Source organism: Gobius niger, assembly GCF_951799975.1.
Source record: "Gobius niger genome assembly, chromosome: 6".
NCBI lineage: Eukaryota > Metazoa > Chordata > Actinopteri > Gobiiformes > Gobiidae > Gobius > Gobius niger.
In genome coordinates this window covers 9,514,152-9,532,993 of record NC_136857.1, presented here as the reverse complement: position 1 = coordinate 9,532,993, position 18,842 = coordinate 9,514,152, and the positions used below count along the sequence as shown (strand labels likewise).

The 18,842-nt window shown below is 40.0% G+C and overlaps 1 protein-coding gene across 1 annotated transcript; it reads right to left on the bottom strand.

Moving 5' to 3' along the window:
* Positions 1–45: 45 nt before the first annotated feature.
* On the bottom strand, positions 46–17,587 carry arhgef16 (Rho guanine nucleotide exchange factor (GEF) 16). The gene is made up of 15 exons (XM_079557907.1): positions 17,483–17,587; positions 14,692–15,370; positions 13,806–13,857; positions 12,474–12,643; positions 12,026–12,082; positions 10,108–10,268; positions 6,469–6,621; positions 5,114–5,243; positions 4,886–4,960; positions 4,697–4,789; positions 4,139–4,290; positions 2,450–2,635; positions 1,097–1,167; positions 622–723; positions 46–547 (listed from the first exon to the last, which is right to left on the bottom strand). Exons 2-15 carry the CDS (start codon positions 15,280–15,282, stop codon positions 408–410), a joined length of 2,133 nt encoding a protein of 710 aa, XP_079414033.1. The 5' UTR covers positions 15,283–15,370; positions 17,483–17,587; the 3' UTR covers positions 46–407.
* Between the last annotated feature and the right edge of the window lie 1,255 nt (positions 17,588–18,842).

Here is an 18,842-nt window from a genome sequence, read left to right as displayed (position 1 = left end):
TTATTAAAGTACGTCTTAAATGCACAATGAAAATGTACAGTTCTCAAAAATCCCAAAGTAGCAAAAAAAAAGCAAACTACTGTATGCTACTTGTCACTTAGCAGTGACAATGTAATTACATTACACAAATGTATGTGTTTAAATCCACTTTATTCACAAATGGGTGACGTGGAAGTATTCACACAGCAGGTGTTCAGTGAGGTCTGGTACAAACAAAAGCAAATGCTCAACAAGGACACAGTGAACCATTCGAATATAATTCAAATTGAAGCCAAATGTTATACTAATAACTTGGCTTTTCAGCTTAAAATGACCTTATATACACATTAGAATTCTCTCCTTTAGATGCTAGTAATGTGTAGTCATCTTGGCTGCAAATGTGCCACATTCTGTATGTCATTTACAGTTCAAACATTGGTCTCTTTGCGTAGTCTCTTCATACGCTGCACATTGTTCTCTATGGCGTTGGGATCCGTGATTTCTGTGGCACAGCTGGCAGGAAACCACCCTCTTTCTCCGTCTCGCATTCTCTCTCCATAACACCAACCTAGTATCATACATTTCATAAAAATATAGAGAAAAAAAGCAAGAAAATTATGCAGAATTGTTGAAGATCCTTACCGTCCTCTTTTTGGAGGAGGATTACAATTTCAGCTAGCTGCAGTCCCACTTCATCAGGCTCCCTAGGCATATAGGCTTTGGTGGCTTCACATTGAGGGAGGCCTGCACAAACAGAAAAGCACTTTTGATAAAATATACAGAGTAAAAATACGAAGAACATTCAGTGTTGCTAATGTATTCTATTCCATTAAAGCAGTTTATTATTGGTGTATGTACAGTTCATAGCCTCGGTGCTGAGTCTAATTTGCTTGTGAAACATAAATCTTTTAACTCCAGGTCATAAATTTGTGAAAAAAGGGACAGCTCCAAGTTGCATGTCAAGCAGTAAATAGACTTAATTTGAATTGGAAAATGACCACCATCTGCTTTGTGCGGTACACTGTGTTCCGAGCGCTCTTGATACATTGATTAGGAACTGCTGTTAATGATCTGACATCTGGTGGATTTAGGTTCATTGTTCGAAATGCACACCCACCATCTTTACAAGTGAAGATGCCGGCGTGTTTATGCTGGGTTAAGGCAACTATCCATCGAGCACGATCCGCCCTGGAGAAACAGGAGACAAACGAAATGTGCGTTACTTCATGTGCAACCAAAATGTCTGCCGGTAGAGGGAGACATAATCAAACGTGGGGTGGCCTTAGTTGACACCGAGGGATTTTAAAGAGACAGAGTAATGGGGTTGTGTGAGGTTAGTTGTGCGAGGCAAAAGGGGTAAACAACACCATTTACAAAACCAGACTGCTGAAATCCCCTGTATATTGAATTGCTCTGAACAAGTCTTGCAGATTTAAGCACGAAATGGACCAGGGGGGGGTAATTTAATTGTAAAACGCAACACACTGGTCTTCAAGGATCGTCAAACTGTGTGTGTGGATTATTGCTGCAATTCAAAGGCAAACAAAACTAAACTACAACATATCAGCCATTGCTCTATGGCCATCATCAATCATCAATCTTGAAAAGGATATGGTTAGTATCAACGCTTTGTTGGTCCAACTATCTATGAAAATAAAGATATGACTAGTGCCAAATGGAGAAGTGAGACCTAACAAAGCAATGTTGCAGTTTTTGCCCAACCGATTGTCAACTTGACATCTTGTAAAAAATAAACTTGAGGCGAATTTGATTCTCCCAAATCTCCCTTTGTTTCTCTCTCTCTTTCTCTCTTTTTTTTTTAATGTCAATCAGCTTTTACAGTTGAACTTTTATAGTATGTGACCATTATGTTTTTATTCTGTTTTTAATACATGCAAAGATTCAGATCTACTCGTGCATTGATCTCACGGTACAGTATATTGGGATAAAGTGGGATAATACTGTACTTGGATAATTCCTCTCTAATTTCCTCTCAAAAATAGTATTTTGTAATTAGTCTGGCCAGGCTAATCACTGCCAAAACGTGCGTAAGAATTGAAAGGAGAAAGTGTAATTTCTTCATGTGTGCTGCCACCGCACATGTTGTGGAATCGCTTTCACTACAGTTGATATAGGAATCAAATCCTGGTTGCTTTGTTCTTTGTAAAAGTTGGGCCCAAGCAGAACTTTTCTAGATGATTAATACTGTTTTTGCTTTAAGCACCAAAGCACAACATTCAGGCTGAGGAGCTGCAGTTTGATATATTGTGACAGTCCACAATACTAATAGTGAGACTTCTGCTATTACAATTCAGTGGCATTGTGGGGTCTAATACAGTTGTAGCGTCTTAAAAACTGCTACTAGCTGTATTTAACCCACATTATAAGAAAACAATGTTAAAGACATGCCACTGTCTCTGTCAAACCACCAAATAAAAAATGTAACTAGGTTGCGTAATATGTGTAATACCTAGAGTCGGCCACAAGATGGATGTGTTCAGCCTTGCCATCGCTGTTCTTGCTCATGAGCAGTTTGAAGGACAGAAAGTGGCTGTTTTTTGGAGGCGGTGACCCAGTCCGTCCCTCTACATCCTCGGGCACCTCCACCTCTAGATTCTCCAGAGTGGCATAATCCGTCACCACGAAACTCTCCTCACTGCACAAAAAAACAAAGCAGTATATAACAACAACAGGCTGATATTGTCAACAAAACAGCTGGAATCCATGTTCTGCTGTTTCCGAATTCCGATACGGCTTTTAGGATTAATTGTCGTTGTAAAACCTGACGTTGTGACAAAGTTGCTAATAGCATTTCCCAGATAATTTACCTAATGGCCGTGTCACTAAACAGTCACATACTACTCCTGTGTTGTGCATAGCTCCTCTCTGTAAGCTGGCATTGTTTGGTTTCTCCCTAACTCAAAACAGAACACTCCAGTCTGTTGAGTGGACATGCTGAACGCGAGATTTTGAAGAATCTCAAGCACGCATGCACAATACCCGTCCTCTACTCGTCTGTCCCATGTGGAGTGCTCCTGTCGCAAAATGTTCTGGACTTTGCATAGGTTCTGATTCCGGAAAAAAGCAAAGCAAAACCGATTTACAATAAATTTTGGGTTCATCTTCATGGAATGGTCTTAAAGGGATATTTCAGGATTTTTGACGTAGGGCCTCATTTCCTAGTTATCCAGAGTGTTGCTGATTTCTGGAGATTTTTTTTTTTTTTAATTCATGCAGTTCTTATATTTGAAGAGTTTCGTGGGGCTAGGCTAATGCAAGGCTAGCGCATTTCTATGGTATCAGCTAGCCTGCATTAAAAACAGTCTGACCCGCTCCACAGTGCACCTGAGGCAACTCACTTATAACGCCAGACTAACCATATAAATGTCTGTGTCGATAGAATCATTTTTGGAATACAACTGACCTTGCATCACATGAATGATCGCATTTTGAGGGACTATTTTCTAGCAGATCACTCCGCCGCCGCGTAGCTTATACAACCACGGAGCTGATGCTGCTCAAATATAAGTTATTTTAAATGAAAAATTGTTAAAATTATTCGATTGACAGACATTTATCTGGTTAGTCTGGCGTTATAAGTGATTTGCCTCAGGTGCACTGTGGAGCGGGTCAGACTGTTTTTAATGCAGGCTAGCTGATACTGTAGAAATGCGCTAGCCTTGCACTAGCCTAACGCTACGTAACTCTTCAAACATAAGAACTGCATGAATTATATCTCCAGAAATTAGCAACACTCTGGATAACTAGGAAATGAGGCCCTATGTCAAAAATCCTGAAATATCCCTTTACATCTTCTACATGTGGTCTTGTCCAGTAACGCCGGGCAAGTAAGACCTTAACTGTATCTTACAATGTGTCCATTTTGTCTGTATATTATTCACCGACTTGATGGTTGACTAATTTATAGTTGCTACAGAAAACAAGCACTGTTTTACATGCCAGCTCATCTGTGACCCTTCCCCTCAAAAAATTGGATATGCATGTGTTTTAGGTTTGAAGGTGAGTTGAAGTGGAGCGTTACTAATGCAAACAACATTCTGCTGCCTTGTCAAGGATGTCCTGTGATGGAGAGAAGACATTTTACAGTACGTATGGGCCTAGACTCTCCAGTCTAGTATGGCCGTTTGAGACTCCTCACCTCTTTCTCTTGGTGACAATGAGGACGTCGTTGAACAGAAACAGGTAGTAGCTCCTCTGGCTGAAGGCTCTCCAGATGCTGAGCTCCTCGGAGGAAATGGTCAGCTCTCCACGCTTCCTGAGCCACCGCGAGGACGAGATCAGGGGGAACGGCTGTACACGCAAAAATCACAGAAAACTTAGTAGTACATACAGTATATACCTGTAACAACAACGCACGATGAGATAAAGGGACACATCAAGACACTGTAATGGTTGACTGAGATGGGAACAGGAAGTCTGGGTGCTGTTGAAGTTTATTTTCAGCACTACAAATTGAATGATATCAGTCCCTGGTTCTTAAACTCCAGTAATTATCTTTTAGAATCCTAAAAAATGAATCATAATGTTCATCCATGAACTCCATCAACCAGTAACAGACTTGCGGCAAGAATTTGAGGGTTTTGTGGGAACTTTCACAAAGAGAAGATACAGAAGAAGAAGATACGGAGGGTATTATACAGGCTTCTTTCTTAAAATACAAATCAACAATTAAATACATTTTCATTTCTGCTTTTACCTTGATTTTCCCGAAGTCCATTTGTTTCTGTATCGTGTACATCTGCTCAGTTTTCTCCATCTGCCTCGCGCGCTCGTTGCAGCTCGTGACCAACTGTCGGTGTGACATTTAAAATGAAAATGACTACTTCATAATTAATGCTGAGATCATCCATACTTCTGTGTGTTTATGGGCTTTCTGTGTTCAGACCTTGCTCATGGCGTGGAAAGACCAGACTGCTGCAAAGTACTCGGCCGTTTTGTCTGGAGTTTTCTGACAAATTGTCTGTGGAGGGAGAACAGGAGAAATATAGCATTTTTGCCTCTCAGAATACGAATATGCTAACTTCGCATTGTTAACATGCATATGCCCAGATTTCACATAAAGTCGCTTATTTTGTGTATTCCATTCACTTGATAGTTAGTCATTGTTACTGACATCGAGGAGCAGGGGCAGTCTGGTGACTCGCTGCATGGGAAGGATGAGGAAGGATATCATGGGAAGGCCTCCACAGTCGCTGCTCAGTTCAATTTGCTTCAGGGTGTCTTTAAAGGCTGTGTTGCTGCCCCTACAATTCAGAAAAACAGTAGGTTCAGAAAGTTTTCAGACCAGATTTAATTATGTAGTAGTATGTACATTTTCCAATAAATTACCTGCACATGCCATCACAACATTCAAAAGAGCCTATAGTTTAAAACTGAGGTGGAGGGCAGAGCTATGGTAACTGTTAAAATGCTGGTTTCTAGTCTTAGTTTATTGCTTATTTTCCTGGGGCAATTCATATGAAACAGAAACTGTCAAAAAGTCCTCTCTTCCAGCTGACACTTTCAAAAAAGTGCTGACAATATTCAAAAACCTGATGTGGGTCAGTAGAAAGGACTTTCAGCCACAAGAGTAATGTGGCAGGTTTGTGAATCCAATCATTGTCAAATAATGATAGTGATGATAGTAATGATGACTGATCAATCATGATTTCCCTGATAATGATCAGGGAAAACATTTGGGCATTTTCCTTTAGGAAATTTCTCTCCCATTGAGTTGCATTGGCACCTGCCCTCCAACTGAAATACAATTGTAAATACTGATAGTCCAGTGCTCTATTACCCACAACAATGCACTTGAAATAGAAAAGTTTAGCTAAATTAAAATAATAGTAATCATCACCATGAAAATAAAATTTCAAAAGGGCCCAAAAATCCAGTTCCTATACCACAACTGTAGGCCATAGCTGTCAACTCCCCAGTTTTGGCTGTGAAACTACCTTATTTTTCCCCTTCTTTCCCACCGTCCTCCCACATTCGTCTTATACCATAAATCTCCTGTATTATAAGAATAATAGTAATTCAATAAAAACATTCCTCTGCCTCTCCAAACTGCTCTTCGTCACTAGACTCGCAAAAGAACTGCCACCTGCAGTGGCGGTTGTCGCGAGGTTAGCATATCTGTCAAGTGTCCCATATTTTACCCCTCTTGGAGCTTGGTTGGAGTGGTGGGACGGCTCACAGCGGGTGCCATAAAATTGCCCTTAATTTTCAAATCCAAATCTTTGACAGGTGTGATCATAGCAGTGTCGTTTTTCATTCAGGGTTTATGAAAGTGTTGGTCTGTGGTAAAGCCCATTTGTCTGCTGGATACAAACAGCGCGGTCTCTACTCAAGCTGCTGAGTGTGGCTTTTTAAGAATGAAATGAACAAATAAATATAAATACAAGAGAACAATATGAGTACTAGACTTAGGGATAGGGATAAATAGATGGGTAAGCTTTTCTTCAGGTTACACGTGTGTGAGCTCACAGTAGTCTCTGTAGTGTCCTCTGTTGAAAGGTCTCATTGGCGCAGTAAACGATGTAGGGCTCAAAATGGTGGGCTGCGTGGTTCTGGACAATGTCGCTGATGTCCCGGATCACAGGGTTGTCATAGTGACGCCTTTCCAAATCCTCAAAAAATCTGTAAAATAAAAGAGACACACGAGGACAAAGGTAAACAGGAGTGAATGGAGGGGCTAATTTACACAACAGACAGATCACATGAATGGCAATCAAATGCAAAAAAAAAAAAAAACAAGATGCATTTTAGCTTTGAATTCTATTATTGTTGCTTTTTATTCAATTTCCGTGGGACACAAAATAATATAAAACAATAGGCTACTGTAGACTGAGGGAATAGTCCATTAGTTGCCATGGAAACCTGTCCTAAGTGGCTCCGCAAAATGGAGACTCATCAATTGTATTAAAGTGCATGAGGCAAGTTTCTGTGTTTTTCAAATTATTACTTTGTGTGATGGGATGACGTCTATGGTAAGTATTACTCAGAGTTTAACATCAGTGAAGCGGAAATTTCATGAAGCAAAGTATGAAAGTATACATTTTTATGTTAAACATGGCCCGTATGTACAGTATGGTTGTACACCAACAATTAAGGAATTCAACTTCGGCTAATGCAAGATAGTGGGCTCAGAAGGGACGGTCTAATGTGAAAAATGACAAAAATTAGGAACAGGGATATGTTTAAGGTTAGGGCTAGGATTAAGGTTAAAAAACACAACAGAAAGTCCCTCCCGAACAGAGTATCTAGCACTAAGCTTCACCCTCCTTGTGTGTCACATCCTGTGCAATAAGGAAGTAAGCAAAACCTTTAATCTCATAGTGTTACCTATTGAACAGTTAGCCTGAATGTTCATTTTTACTTTAGGTTTATACCTAATTTTGCTCATTCTGTTTGGGAACAGATACAAACAATTATTGGGGAAGACAAAGGCCAGCTAGTCTCATGGCATAGTGAAAAGTCAACACAATACATTTTAGGAAACTACTGTTCTCACTTGTGCCAGAAAAAAAGAAAGATGAACTCAACTTTAACAAAATATAACCTGGCAAAGAGATAAGCGTGTTATATTTTGGTTCAATCTAATCTATAACCTATAACCTCAACCAATAAACAACAGCTACTATCCTTAGCTGTACTGAAAAGACACGTTCACATGACAGAACATACTTGTAATGCCACCTTTGCAAACTGCTAGATTAAAATCAGTGCCTTCCCACAGGCACAAAGTGAACTGCAGAGTGGCAGTAACATGATAACAGAAACATGCTCCTTGGACAATGACTAATGCGGTATAAACGGGACATTGAGTATTTTTAAATCTTTAAAGTCACTCAAATTCCTGTTACTACTTTGGATGGGAACAGACTATGGTTGTACTATTATACCCAAAAGTACAGAAGATAGATACATATTCTAGAAGCTATTATTTGACCAATAAGAAATGGTTCATTCATGAGGGTTTTTGTGCTGTATGCTGCCTTCAGCACCTGAAGGCAGCATAACTAAAAGTGCCTTATGTGAAGCACAAGTTAGAAATATGTTGAAGTATTTCGATGTTTCCATGCATACTACAGACATGTGCTCCTTTCTGCTTCAACAAAAAGTGTTACCTTTTCTACTGGCCTCATCCTTCACTGTATCTGTCTCATTCTTGTTGAGAGCCACTCCTATGCATACACCAGGTATTTCCACAAAAAAGCTGTAAATTGAAACCAAATGCCAGCCCAGTCTCAATGGATACAAGTCACGCTGAAACTATAAGGAACAAGTACCAGATTACAAGCGGCTACACCCAGTTTTCTGAAAAGATTTAAAACCTTTTCCTATTTTTATGCAAAATCCTCTGGCAGCAAACGCATTTCTCGAGAGTATTAGCATCTTAAAAAGAGGGAATACATGTGGCGAGGTGACCCAACCAGTTTGACGAGCGAGTACGAACATGTTGTGGGACCTACAGGATACTGACGATACATTCTCAAAAGGAAAATACTCCTGCAGCAGCCAGACACTCAACACTCGATACCAAATCCGAGTGGGAAAACACCACGACAAGGCCCACCGACACACAATGGGTGACAGAGAATACAATAGCTTTAGTTTTTGCTAGGGAAAATCTCCAAAAGAAAGGTGATTACACATTGGGTTGAAGTCCATTCATCTTCCTGAACATTTCTTTTGTAACGTAATCTGCACTTTGGGTTTGTGGAGTGCCCCTCAAAGGCACTTCACTTATTCATTAAAACCATGAAACTTTAGTGACTGAGGCTATAAATGTCATGCCATTGTTGGTTTCGAGAGCTTCCAGGCTTGAGAATAGTTTAATAGATATGAATTTGTCCTATCATTGAAGAATTACAGCTAATGATTCAGATTTAGTCCTGGTTAAGCCCCGGGTTTTCTCGATACCACATGTTTTTTTTCCCCGTGGCTATAATACTAATATATCTAAAAAATGTACATACTGAGGGAGGAAAATCTGCTGTTTTGTGATAAGTGTTGTCCTAATCAATTGATGGTGTAGATCAGACCTGGGCAAAGTACGGCCCGCGGGCCACATCCGGCCCGCGAGATGATTCAGTCCGGCCCATAACTTGTAGGGCATAAATTCATAAGCATGTCAAAAAAAAAAGTAAGTCTCTAGCTCATTCCTGTGCGGAGTTATGATTTTTTATTTTTTATTACCAGAATGCTCACTCCAGCCACTAGGGGGCAGATTAAATAAGAATAAAAGTAAAGAATTCCACAGGTGTCCAGCAAAAGGCACTGGCATAATAAGATATAAGGATATAAACAACACATTGTAGACAAGTGGGAAATGGACAGTCTGCCCCTGGGCAGCTGTGGCTACAATCCGCGGAGTGCGGAGTGAATGAATATTGACTACAATGTAGGAGAGACTTGTGACACAGGCTTGTCAAGTGCAATAAGTGTAAGCCGTTTTTATGAGGCCACAGTCCTGCCAGGCTCATCATTATAGATTTATTGAAAAAAAGTCCTCAATGTATTTTCCCAATCAAAACATTTTTATTTTTTTTGGAGCTTTTGTTTATGGACCCCGGCGATACACTCCCAATATATTTATATCCCGATATAAGTTTGAGTTATTGTTGGTGCGGCCCTCCGACTCAATTCAGGCTCCTCATGTGGCCCCTTATGAAAATGAATTGCCCACCCCTGGTGTAGATGCTATGAAAAAAAAAAAAAAACAGAGAGGCTTTGGAGGCTTGTGCAATCATGCTTCTAAAAGCATGGGGAGAGGGGCCTTTGTGGATAATGCCCCCCAAATTCTAATAATAATGCTAATGGTTGGCTTAGAAATAGGGACATTTTTGGATACCTTGTCAATTAGTCCACTTTGGATATCGTAGAACATTACAGTACATCCAAAAAGTATCTACTATATGATCCACATATATTATATGATAAGACTCAATATGTATTTTTATCCCTTCAGTTTATTGTATGTAACTTTCTACCAGATTCTACGTTTTGTCCTTGTTTGTGCCTTGTTTTAGTGCAATGAGATTTTAGTCCTTTATTTAGTTTTTTAGTCACCCTGCTGCCAAAAAGCCTTTATGTTAGGATGATCAGTTTTATTTTCCTCACCGTTTGCTGACTTCGTGAATGACCGAGATGTTGGAGAACAGGTGATGATGCTCTGTCGCCGTCATAGTCTTCCTGAGGGCTTCGTCGTTTTTGAAATGTTTCACCAGGATCCCCAAGCTGTGCAAGTACGAGTGCTCTGAGGTGATGATCTCAAAAATGGCCTGTCAATATCAACACACAAACAGAAAACATATAAATGAAATGGGTTCACCAAAAAAGCCAGATCAGCCGATGAGCTTGACAATAATGCCGACATCACTGCCTACAGTTCCGTGGTAATATTGGCACACCATGATTTAGATTTGGATGTAAAAAAAAAAGATCAAAATAGCAAACAGTAAATGGTGAATGCATTGTTCTCTGCTTGTGTTTATGAGACATTTCTTAAGTGGTATGTCCCAGTGCAACGGTGCAACCAACCCAAAATGTTAGTCTGGAGCCCAAGGCAAGAGCCAGTTACCCCTGTTGATTACATGAGGAACTATTCAAAAAGAAAATCCTAAATGCCAAACTGGAATATTTATGCGAGTGACCTTGCTACTACATTGGAGGAATTGAGCCATGAGATTTCCAGATTAAATTAAAGATTAAAGAATGATGTGATGCCATCTGTTCATGGAAATCTTTTAAGGTGACAGCAAGGCCAATGTTACTGCGACTTGCCGTGTCTGGACTTGCCGCCAGAACATGAATGGATAATTTACAGCAGCAGCCAACACCAAACAAGAGTGTAACAAATGACTAGATTTGAGTCTTGAATGCTTTAATTACAGTGGTGTGTGTTCAGGTACTGCTGCTGACACACCTGCCCCCTCTCACTTCCTGGGTGTCAAGAGAAAGACCAAAGTGCAGCAAAAGTAAACTTGGACTAGGCCTAGTCATGCTATCATGGCCAACGCAGAGGCCAAGACAGATAAGAAAAACACTACTCTACCAAACACGTCTCAGGATAGAAATCTTGACAAACTTCTTGAAATTATAGTAGTTGACTGATGAATGATGTTCTGTGGTACGTGTTACAGTTAATACGCCTCAATAGAAACTTCTTTATGCAGTTCCAGATTATGAATGTGCTGAAAACTCATTATGGAACAAAAGGCCACAAAACAAACAGTTGCATGTGGGAGACTTTGTGATTGCACTGACAGGGAGTGGCAGTTCTCATGTCCTATCGAGCACACAGTTACGGATCCACTGCTATTGACACAGCATCGGCTCATAAACACCACAAAGAACAAGTTGGGCCCGGATAGAGTTACACCGTCTCCCAGACTTGAAACTGAAACTACTTTATAGGCTCTTGAATTATGGCCCCAAGCCCCCCTGCAATGCTCTATTAAATTGGTATATTTATCCTAAAAGTCATGGGGGGGTCATTTATAAAGCGCTTGTTCATGTGCAATAACAAGTGGCCCACACAAAAGTGGATCATCTGAGTCTGAGCTATTTTTTTTAACTTGCACAACATTCTCTCATTGTTATATCAGAGTTGAGGCACTATTACATGCATTTACAAATTGCAATATGCCCACAAATAGCCTGATGCTAATTTCCAGCATGCACACATTTAGCACCCGTCTCGATACATGACTTAAAGTGTTTTGTGCCATTTTAGCCCACCACATTCAGCAATTTAGGTGTCCCAGCAGAATTGAAGGGTGGTTGAAATGCAGAGGACAGATTTCTCGCTAAAGTAACAATAAGTAAGGTGTATCTTGATTCTTAACCCTAATATCAGGTCATGCAAAAATTCTGCCCTTAAAGTAAGACATGTTTACTTATACATCCTCCTGGGACTATGTAAGTCGGCCATGTTGAAATATATAACTTGATTAAAACACACACAAGAAATAGATTATTCCAACCTTTTAGTGTCTATAGTAAAGGTAGATCCATGTCATTTGTGTGTATATAGTACCTCTTGTCTCTTCCGTTCCTGGGGCGTGATCAAGGACAGGATTCCTGCTTCTTTCACCTTTGAGGAAGAAAACAAACACAAGTTCAGCACGTATTGTATAATGGACACAAAGAGATAAAACGATAAACAGGAAATTCCTACGTCTCAGCATGTCAGACAAAAGACAAATCAGTACTTCATGTATTATGATAATAACTAAATGACTTTGTAGCCAAGAAAGATAAAATATGTTTGTGTTTGATATCTGTTGTATGTATATATTACGTATGTGTTGATAATATGGTGAATTTGAAACACAATGTCTGCAAATATTTTAGCCTCTTCCTACTTTAAGTAAACAAGTCAAAAGCAGCCACTTTCATCAGGCCCATATTGTGTGACCTCAGATCATCAGGCCTACATTGGTATATTCCTCTCAGCCTAATGTCTCTTCTTTCCAGTGTAGCACCTGTGGCAGCTGGCTCCATGTGAGCTGAACCGGCCTGTAGTTGCGGACCACAATGCCCTGGTCTTCCTCCTCCACCGGGTGCTCCACCACCACGAAGTCCTCCAGCAACTCGTCCTGGTTTGTCGAGTGCAGCCCCCGCTCCCGCACATCCTGGTACAGCCTTGGGGTGGCTACATCAACAACATGTATTTTCAATGAATATTTAGTTAGAGCAGGAAAAAAATAATAATCTAGTTTTGCTTTTTGCTCATTAGTTTTAGTTTTGTTTTTATGCTATGAAATGAATTTACATTTTCATACTTGACAGTAGTATTTCTTCAGTGGTTTATTTTTTTTGTGTATATCTCGAAAATCAAGCCAGATATAAATAATGTGACTTGTTATTATGCTTCTTACATTTCCATAATAGCCTAAACACATGAACACAATACGGTAAAGTAGAGTGAGATCTCTGAACAAGCAGTAATTTGCAGTGGGACATTTATTATTCATAAGTACTAAATGCACAGCCAAAAGCCATGGCTCTGCTGGGCATTGATATAACCACAGGTCAAAGTGAGTGGGAGGAGAGAAATAATCTGCTTTAACAACTCAAAAACCCTGTTTTTTGCCTCAAGCTTTCATATCAATTAGAAACTGGGGGCGTTGTACAGTGCGACACCCTACCTAATGTAAATGTTACAGATTTGAAACTTGAAAGCCACTGAAAAGTCTATAATACTGAAGTAAAAGCAAAAGCAGAGTCCAACACTAAGATCATGGTTATTCGGTGGAGAACTTGAAATTGAAATTATTATTAGCAACACTTACAAATAGGCCTGATAAATTCATCTCTATTTCTTTTGTATGACATAACACAGAAATAACACGAATATGAATAACATCTCTATTGACAATCATAAAAATATGTTGAGCAATTTTAGATAATCAATAAATCAATCAATTATTACCTCACAAATATAACATGTAACACGTGAGTGCAGCACGTTATCACTCTGACTTATGGAGAGACTGGTTAGATTTCCTGTTTAAAATTACTATTTTATGAATTGAAATACAAATATGAATGGGTTATAATCGTTTGTCCTTTTTAAACGGACCACAGAATAAAGATCAATTAAATTGAATCGTCCCAAGTAACGAGTACAACAGTTTATATTTATACAACCAAGGTTTCTGTATACTTTGGATCTGCCTGAGGCTACTATGACGGCTGCTCCAGTCACACACATTAACGGTTTTGCTGTTGTGAAAATCTGCTCCAACACAATACGCAAAGGTCATTGTGATTTTCCAGTTGTGTGTCGCTGGAGGCTAAATTTAGAGACGCACCGTTCTTGAAGGATCCGCGCTGCTTCTGGTTCCTCTTTCGCCCCAGTGTCCGCTGCACAGACATAATTGGTTTAGTTTCATCAAAACATTTAAAATCTTCTATTTACTACTGTATCATGCAGCATTAAAATAATGTTAAACATGTGTTGTATATGTCCGTTTATGATCTTCCTCAACAGATCAGGGGTGAGCACAAGGAAATGGGAATCAACGCATCATCTGTATGACTAAGGGAGGGGGAGTTTGCAATTGGTACGTTGACAATAACGTGAAATAAGACCATAAACATGTAATACTAGAAGTCACGTCCTCACACTATTCGGACTTTAATTAAAGATTATTCAGTTCCAACCCTGTGGTGTTATGATTGCAATCTAAATGACTCATATTCATGAGCAATCTTTGTGTTACTAATTGGTACATAAGTGGTTTGTTCAAGTGAAAGTACAACAAGAACTGCGTAATATCCAAGAGGTTTCTGTGGAACTAAGTCCAAACTCTTGTATGGTGCTTTATATGTTTGCTTTTATAATAATGACCAAACCTCCTTATGCAATAAAATAATAGAAAATACAGTTCACAATTTGTTTGATGAAAAGCTAAGGCTAAAGCTGTGTTTGTTGAATGTAAACACAAAGGAAAATGGATAGGTATAAATATAACACTCTAAGACCTTACTTACAGTTTTTATTTATATGTTTATTTGATAGGGACAGAACAAGAAGCATTGTTACAATAACCGATGCCATGTTCATAGGCCGTATAGCTAAAAGCTAGTTCGCAGACGTGGTCCCTAAAGTAGTAGTTAATAAGTTTCTTGTAAAAAAAAACAAATATGAGGTTAATTGGTTAGAGGTTACATTTCCTCCTTGACCCTCCCTCTTACCTTGCGGCCTGGACTCCTGGACGGACTTGGACTGGCCGCTCTCCGCTCCTTCACCGGCTCCAGTCTGTTTGAGTTGTCTTTTGATGCAAATCCCACGTCGAGGCTGGTCACCGCCGCTCTGTACGACTTGTTCCTGCGATTCCTCCTCAAAGTGAGCCCGTCTCCGTCGCTGTCATACTCCTCCCAGGACACCTCGGGGCCCTGCGCCGAGTGCCTGCTCTTTGACCCGAGTTTGGACAGCTCTAGCCCCACCGGAAATGTCACCACTGTGGTATGGTGCCGGTTCTTAGGGCGACTCGACGTGGCTAAGTTCTTTGGGATGAGTTGCTGGGTGCCAACTTTTCGAGACACTGGGCTTTGTGTGCTCAAAACGGCTTTCTTTGGCACCACTAACTTGTCCACCACATCGCCCACTTCCTCCTTCACTTCTTCTTCTTCTTCTTCTTTTGGTGGGGAGATTTCGATTTGGGGCGAGGTTGGGTGTTGTTCATATTCTTCATCTCCTGGTTCGGATATATGGAGGACAGTGGAGAAGCAGCTTTCTGTAATAAGACGGGCCTGGTCACCCACCGGGCTTCCTGATTGGGACATGTCTTGACTCCTGTATCGTCTTGTATAGTCCTAACAGTGACCTCTGACTGGTCCAGGCAATAATCCAGGGTCTAGCACATCACTGAAGCTGGAAAAACATATTCAAAAGGACAATTCTTTAAAACAAGTCAATCATTACTGCTGTCACCCGTCCCCGTAGCCTGTTAATCATAATTTACATTGTAGCTTCAGTTTCAGTTTTTATTACGTTTTACAATCTTATACATAACTGAGCTACAATTCAATACATTTAATAACAAATGATGGTTCAGTGGATTACACGTCAACCGTTCTACACTTCAGGAAATCAATAATCAGAAGTATTGATTACCTGATGATTCAAAGATATAATGAAATAATGAAATTAAAGCTCATCATTTATTCTTTTTTTTGGGTGAAATGTTACACATGGAGGGGTGACCGAGAGGAGACTGGGCGCTCGTGTCTGTTACACCGAGGATGTGGACTGACGCTCCCTAAGAACTGCAGAGTTTTTATAATGAGCAACATCCTTGTACTATTATTGCATACAGCAATTTATTGCAGTTTAAGCAAGCAATTGTCATTGTTAACATCATTGTGTCTTTTTAATCTGTGTGAAGCACCTTGGGCCTTGCTCTGTGAAAGGCGCTCTTCAAAATAATGTTCACTTACTTCCTTCCTCACCCACACACGCACACACTGAGTGTGGTTTGGAAGAAGTTAAGGTTAGGACTTTAGACTACTCTATAGTTCCTGTAAGGCAATTTGTACCCCAGCATTAGACTCAGCCCTCAAAGACAGTGGGGGACTGCAGAGGAACACCCAGTCCCACCCTCAGGTAGGTTTGGCCAGGATTATTCAGATGGAAGCTGGAGATTTCAGCCTATTTTGCATGTTTTTAGATCGACAGGTGAAACTGCAGTGCCCGGACGAAACCAGGGAGAGGAAGCAAGGAAGAAAAGCTCACATTATGTGAAAATTGCGCCCCTGACATGCTTCATGCTGTGAGGGAAGAGTGCAAACCACTCAACCACTGTGCCACCAGCTCCAAATGAATGGTCTGTTGTGCTCAGAATGGTTAAGCCACCACCTGACATTGTTGTGACTATCCCTGAGTCTCTGTTTAAACTCAATTGTCCAGATACAGCTGCATAGAAGGTCACACGTTAACTATCGATGCTCAAAACTCAAGACATTTAACAAAAAAAGTTGTGCATCAAGGAACACTTTGCTCTGTATTAAAAAGTAACACTTTTGTTGTTAGCCTTTTTAACAGATGTAAAAAGGTAAAAACACTCACAATGCCTCCTCTTATGTAATAAGGTGGCCCATAAAATATACATAATTTGAATATTTTGCATCTTGTACTATACTTCTCACTGTCAGTCTGGATAATGTTTTTTAAAGGTAAACGGTGACCACCAGTGGCACAGACCTGTAGGAAAAGCTTTGGCATTTGGTCAAAGGATACTCCAGACTAAGTAGAGCATGAAAAGTACCTTAAATGGGACAGATTAGTACAGTAGATAATATCAAACTGCCTCCTTTTGACCTGCACATACCAGAAGTGACCTAATGAGAAGCTCCAAGTGTACTTCCATTGAACAACATTATCCCATAATAACCCGTGCTGTAATTCCCTTCTGAGGAGCAGTGAGTTGTCAGTCCTCCAGCTCCTATCAACCAGGGACTAAACCTGTGAGTCACCGCTCACTCCCACAGCGCACTTGCCCACACTAACCCTGAAGAGCTGCTACTGCAAATCTGTGAACCAAACAACAGGTAAACAAACTCATTAAGCATACATAGTGTGCGCAAATGGTTTATGACGATGTTACAAAGCAGAGCCATGCTTTACAAAGATATAAATGAAGCTGAATAAAATACTGGCCTTTTCCAACAAAACTTAACACTTCCACTGGACTTGCCTTACCTTTCCTCTCTATACCTGGATGGCACAAATCATGTCGACGAGTTGTATGTCATGTCATAGGTATTTCTAAGTTGCCAAAAGCATGAATGACAAAAACAAACTCTTAACAAGTATAAGCCAGACTCTCGGGTGCAGTTTTAAAGTTTCATGCACGTTCCCAGCATTCCCAATAACTTTGTGGAAGTCGGATTAGGGTGGGAAAAAAATGTCCGCCGTACATGCATTCCCATGGTTCATAAAAGCAGTTCAACACAGCACAATAACTATGACAGCATGTAATCTTACCTGTACCTGCCAGCTTTACGCACGAGACTGCCTGAATCTAATCGATAGGATAGGAAGCCCGGTGCCGTGGGTCTCTGGGGCGGCGGTGTCCAGTGCGTCTTGGCGGCTCCTCAGTGCTCCCTTCAGTCTGTCAGACACATATTTCTCTGCACTCACTTCCTCCTCTGTCCCAGGCGCCCATTAACGCGGGGCTGCGCACGTCACTACAGGTGAGTCTGTCAACCATCTCAGACTCAGTGTGACTTCATTACGGCTGATAACAAAATGATAACAACTATATAGCACAGATCAATAATTATTTTTCTACATTAAAGGAGATTTTATGACGTAGCAAATAACTAGACCCATAACTGCTGGGCTTTTATGAAACATTTTGAATTGTTAATTTGCATTCAGTAAAAAAAAAGTTTTCTATTATTCTTATTCTTCTTATTGTTTTATTTGTTTAATTTTATTTCTCAATTTCTGTTGCTGCCTTGATCAACAGATTGATTAATGTGTGGTTCTATGTCGACATCTGGTGGCCACTTACAGATATTACACTTTCCTTATAAACACTTGGCTTCAGAATGGCACAGCACACATACCTAAATGACAGATTAACAATACAACTTTCCATGTTTTTTGCATTTTGTCCCCACTTTTCTCATGTGATATTATATTTTTTACCCAGATTAAGATGAACAAAGCTTTACAGTACTTTTGAAGCTTTAGAGTGCATTAAAAGGTCACCAGTTATATCGTTTATTGCAATATTTTGTTATTGAGATATATTGAACTTGAAACTGTATTATCGTGACAGGTCCAACGCACACTTTTTAAATGGTAATTTCTACTGAGAGCGAGCAAGAAATAAACAGTTTGGAGCCACAGATATTTGATGCATGTAATATTGATAATAAAAAAACACATTTCACGGGACAGCAACACAAAAAACGGGACACAATTTAAACATGTGCATATGACACATAGACACAATTTTTGCTAAAACATAGTTAACACAATTATATTTAGGATGTTGCGAAAGATTGTGCCCAGCTTTCTTTTTGTGATGTTTATAGTTTCACTTCCTTATTGACACTGACAGGAAGTGACGTAGATGAAGGCAAATAATTTTAAACTGTTGCCGTGCCAATCATGTTAAGTCAATGGGAAATGAGTGAGTCGAACTGCTGTGGATCTTTACCTTTAACTACGTCACTTCCTGTTAGGAAAAACAACTTTTCTGCTCAACCTTTCTTCATTAAAATTGCTGCTTCACTGAAATAAAATGACAATTATGCAAGTGATGTTATCCCTCTAAATAAGTCATATTTTCAAAAGCATTAAAACCTGTCATGTGCACTTTAACCCCTTCCTG

Bases quoted from the DNA above. Each gene is read 5' to 3' on its own strand.
- arhgef16 (XM_079557907.1), bottom strand. From the start codon at position 15,282: ATGTCCCAATCAGGAAGCCCGGTGGGTGACCAGGCCCGTCTTATTACA. The intron at 4,790-4,885 runs GTCTGAACACAG...TCACACCGACAG, and splicing joins CTTTCCACGCCATGAGCAAG to TTGGTCACGAGCTGCAACGA. The intron at 2,636-4,138 runs GTGAGGAGTCTC...TTTTTTGTGCAG, and splicing joins ATTGTCACCAAGAGAAAGAG to TGAGGAGAGTTTCGTGGTGA.